At 34.2% G+C, this 5,000-nt stretch overlaps 1 protein-coding gene across 2 annotated transcripts in view; it reads right to left on the reverse strand.

Annotated features, from left to right (window-relative positions):
• LOC125649231 (uncharacterized) overlaps positions 1 to 5,000 on the reverse strand; it is a 27,640-nt gene that overhangs the window by 9,730 nt on the left and 12,910 nt on the right. Inside the window, exons 5-9 of one of the 2 annotated variants that reach the window (XM_056165878.1) lie at positions 3,443 to 3,518; positions 3,173 to 3,220; positions 2,662 to 2,721; positions 474 to 521; positions 267 to 370 (exon numbers count right to left, since the gene is read on the reverse strand). In XM_056165878.1, coding sequence (XP_056021853.1) covers positions 267 to 370; positions 474 to 521; positions 2,662 to 2,721; positions 3,173 to 3,220; positions 3,443 to 3,518 — 336 coding nt within the window. The remainder of the gene's footprint in view (positions 1 to 266; positions 371 to 473; positions 522 to 2,661; positions 2,722 to 3,172; positions 3,221 to 3,442; positions 3,519 to 5,000) is intronic. The other variant, XM_056165879.1, reaches the window with a different exon arrangement.

Here is a 5,000-nt window from a genome sequence, read left to right on the forward strand (position 1 = left end):
TGTGTTTTAACTCACTGTTTATGATAAAATAAAATATTCATTGTTATTTACTATAGTATCTAGCCATTGGAAGGTTTTGTAGAATCGTCATTTATGAAAAGCAAAATTAACAGCAATGCCATCATAATTCGGTTCTAAAGTCTGACACGTTTTCACTAACTTGGTAGCATTACATTACTTAAGAAATTTCAAGTAATAATATTAGGAAAATATTTCATAATATGGATAAACAATGCTTTGATGAGTTGTTCAAAAGAGTGACTAACTTTTCCATGGCAGATAGTTCCTTTTCCATGCAACAAGAACAAATATAAGTCCAACTATAGCCGCAACCACTACAATGGTTATGACTTCGATGTTATGGCGATTGCTGCAGAAATATCAAATATATAATTTTAATACGTTTGTGATATTTTTTTTATTCTTCATATAAACCACTAAAACAATTCCTTAGTGAACATAATTGATCATACCTCTCCTTCTCGTATACTTCATTCTCCTTATTCTTATCTGGATTCATACTGCAATTCAAATGCATATATACATGTATCTTATGCAAGTTTAAAAAATGTCCATTGACATTTCGCTCGAAATATGGAGTAAGCATTTGCATTTTTTCAAAGACACTTTATTTACATGAGGTCAATTTGACCTAAGAATTATTTTATCATATGACTGAATAATTCAAAACATTGAAGACCGGCTACTAGAGCTTACATAGCGATACATGGTTGGCTATCTTGTTTACAGCTAGAGTATAAGAAAGTAATTCAAGACGCGAATTTTTATTGACATATTTATTTTACATTATGACGCCTGGGTCGAGGCCTCTGAGGCCTCTGCTGGTGGACTGTTAGTCCCCGAGGGTCTGTACAGCTCAGTAGCTAAGTACTTCGTTACTAGCTTGAAAATACGGATGTATATTTAATTGCTGGGATAAAATTTAGGAATTCATTTCAAAATTATGGATTATCTCCCTCATGCATAGCTCTTATCCTTGGACGAATTTGGCTCCAGGTTTTTGAGAGGTTCTTTTGGCACTCTAGTTTTCCTCTTAGCTCTTACAAGTTTTTTGTCATTTCGAATTTCCAGAATTTCGGCTTCAACATCACTGAAGAGACATTATTTGTCGAAATGCGCATCTGATGCATCAAAATTGGTACCGATTAAGTTTTACATTGAATGATAAAAAAAATAATAAAAAACCAGTCGTATCGATCTGGGAATTCCTAATTTATTTTTTATTCAATATTGGAAAATTTAAATGTTATATTCACGTCAAAGGCACGTGTAGGTGAATATAACTTTCTAAAAAAAAAATTCAAGTTTGTTGAATGTCAGCCAATAAGAAAGCTTGGAATCATTTATCTTATGATAATATTTATTACAGTGTACATGATCGAGTAATTCCGTGCTTTCCGGTTGGTTGAGATCCAACAACGTACGAAAAATAGAACGTTATATTCACCTGTACGTTCCTTCAAAGTGAATATAACATTTGATTTCTCCAACATCGGATCATAGATAAAATGATAATTCTAAACTTAATATGACTGATTAAAATTTATTTTGGTCATTTAAGGAAAACTCTCTACTACTTTCTACTATCTTGCACTATAATTGTGAAAAATTGGTGACTTCTATCACAAACTGAGGTAACAATAATTGAATTCTAGTTGCATAGAACTCAATCTAAAGATGACTGATCAAGCTCTACATGTTTTAGTAGCCCGTTTTGATTACTTTTGACTAGATATTACAGTCTAGCTGATTACAAATATGATATCGTTTTGGAGGCTCTAGTATGCAGTTTCGATGTCTTGAATTATTCAATCATATAATAAAACAATTATTGACATTTAGCTGGCCAATACGATGCTTTAGATAATTGTATTATACTTTCAATTGTATAAAGTTAAAGAAATGTGTAGAACTGTTGGTATTTTGTCTTATGTCATATGTATTGAAATGGTAATGGTGACAAAGAGTATAGTATTAGGGAGAGGGCTGAAATAGGCTATGCCTGCTGCCCAATCCCATTCATTTATTAGAGAATAAAATATTGTAGTATAGTATAAGTAGTCGTAAACTTCGCATTTCATTTATCATATGATATACTAGTAAGCGTTTCAACAGTCTCGTTTAAAGTCAGTATTTCGCAAAATCTATGGTCGTTTTAACGATCTAGTTTGCCAATACAATCTATCATTGGGTCAAATGCTGTCTGAAGTGTTTCATACCGATTGATAGGCCGTTCTTTGCACACTGATTTTGACTACGGATAACTCAGTTTACCTGCTCAAGATATAGGGCTCACGGCGGGTGTGACCGGTCGACAGGGGATGCTTACATCACTGTTCGTTATCTTCACCTTTCATAGTTGTCTTTTATGTATCATTTCCCATTGTGATGTTTTATAAATAAATACATGTATTTATATATGTCTTTAGATTTTTTGTTTTGTTCTTTACAATTTGTTTCATCAAATGTATCAGTTTATGCACACTTACAGGTGCACGGCAGTTAAAGACTGGAAGGGGGAACTTGAATTACAAGAATAAAGCCTATGGAGTGCATTATTTAATCTATGCAAATGCATTATCATTATTTATTTCTCTCTTTATCAAACAACTAAAACGATGTGATTGAGGATACACTTACACCACCTCTGGGGGATCTGCATTGTCGACATTTAGATCCGTGATCACCGGCACTGAAGTGCTGCAATAGAATTCATTTATGATAAAAGTTACTGCTCGCATGTCAAGTTAACTGATGTTTACAAAATCATATGTGTTTGCCTAATGACAATACTAGTAGTCTTGGGTGTATACAGAACATTTTAAACACATACACCCTGTATGGCTTCGACAACGATTTGTAAATGTGAGATGGATTACCACTACTCTTAAACAAATATTGAATGACCTAATCTGTCTAAGGATGTACATCTCCATTAACATTGTACACCTACATCATTTTCACTATTGCATGGTGTTATATGTTCATGTATACACCTCTGACGCATTTGAGTATATCTGTAAATTTTTAGATGGTACCACTATTATAGTATTCTGAGAGTAATAAATGAACCTGTGCAAAAACCATTTTGATCACTAGTATCATCGTTGCCATCATCTGCATCGTTCTTATTGTGCATACGGGTATTTACCTTGAAATTTTGGGCTCGTTTGTTGTAATAGTTGAACCCTGTTTTGAACTGTAAAAAAGTTTTGATAATCATCACAATCATCGTTGTCGTTATAAATAACTTCATCGTTATATATTTTTCTTGTTTACACCAGTATTTATCTTGAAACTTTGGATTATCTAATGCTGCAATGAACATTATTTTGTTCTTATACAAGTTTTTAATCAGCTTTCGTCATCTTAATTATCGTCGATGTTATTATCATTTCATAAAACTGACGTGCATACTTACGGATTTGATATGGCATGACAATATCTATCTGCTTCAAAGCATCTTCCGGTAGGATATATTTTCAAACAATTAGGGTCTAAAAGGAAGTATTCTCAATTTTAGAATTTGTTTAAATTACATATGTAAAATGAATTACCTTATATATGGTATGAATATCGGGAAGGGACGATATTTAACCAATAAAATACTTTCTTTGTTGTTTCATCGGGTGATGAAGGTATCTAGCATTGCAGAAAAAATTCATAACCCGCGTAAGCGTGTTATGCAAATTATTTCTGCAATGATTGCTACCTTCATCACCCAATGAAACAACAAAGAAAGACATTTCATTGTTTATATTTATATTTTTATGCATTGTTTTAAATATATGTTAGATTAAAGTACTTGAATATCATATGGATGACCCATTCAAAACGTTAAACGGAACAGCCAATGTACCCTTTGACCTTGATGACCCTCCATATTTGGTAATGATTACATAGACCGGGATACTAAACAAGAGGCCCATGGGCCACATCGCTCACCTGAGTCACCTTGGTCCATATCAGAAGATTTTCCATATCTATTTGCATGTAAAACCATAGTCCTTATTATGGCCCCAAACCTTCCCCTGGAGGCCATGGTTTTTGCAAACTTGAATCTACACTATGTCAGAAAGCTTTCATGTAAATGTGAACTTCTTTGGCCCAATGGTTCTTGAGAAGAAGATTTTTAAAGATTGTCCCTATATATTTGTATGTAAAACTTTGATCCCCTATTGTGGCCCCATCCTACCCCCGGGGGGGGGGGGGGGGCATGATTTTAACAAACCTGAATCTGCACTATATCAGAAAGCTTTCATATAAATCTCAGCTTTTCTGGTTTAGTGGTTCTGGGAAGAAGATTTTTAAAGATTTTTCCTATATATTTGTATGTAAAACTTTGACCCCCTATTGTGGCCCCATCCGACCCCCGGGGGCCATGATCTTAACAATTTATAATCTGCACTATATCAGGAAGCTTTCATATAAACCTCAGCTTTTCTGGCTCAGTGGTTCCTGAGAAGAAGATTTTAAAAGATTTTTCCTATAAATTTGTATGTAAAACTTTGATGCCCCCCTTGAGGCCCCATCCAATCCCCGGGGTCCATGATTTTAACAAACTTGAATCTGCACTATATAAAAAAAAAAAAAAAAAAAATTTTTTTGACCTTTTGACCCCCTATTGTGGCCCCATCCGACCCCGGGGGCCATGATTTTAACAATTTAGAATCTGTACTATATCAGGAAGCTTTCATATAAATCTCAGCTTTTCTGGCTTAGTGGTTCTTGGGAAAAAGATTTTTAAAGATTTTCCCTATATATTTGTATGTAAAACTTTGACCCCCTATTGTGGCCCCATCCGACCCCCGGGGGCCATGATCTTAACAATTTATAATCTGCACTATATCAGGAAGCTTTCATATAAACCTCAGCTTTTCTGGCTCAGTGGTTCTTGAGAAGAAGATTTTAAAAGATTTTTCCTATAAATTTGTATGTAAAACTTTGATGCCCCCCTTGAGGCCCCATCCAATCCCCGG

This window comes from Ostrea edulis, chromosome 5, assembly GCF_947568905.1.
Source record: "Ostrea edulis chromosome 5, xbOstEdul1.1, whole genome shotgun sequence".
Lineage (NCBI taxonomy): Eukaryota > Metazoa > Mollusca > Bivalvia > Ostreida > Ostreidae > Ostrea > Ostrea edulis.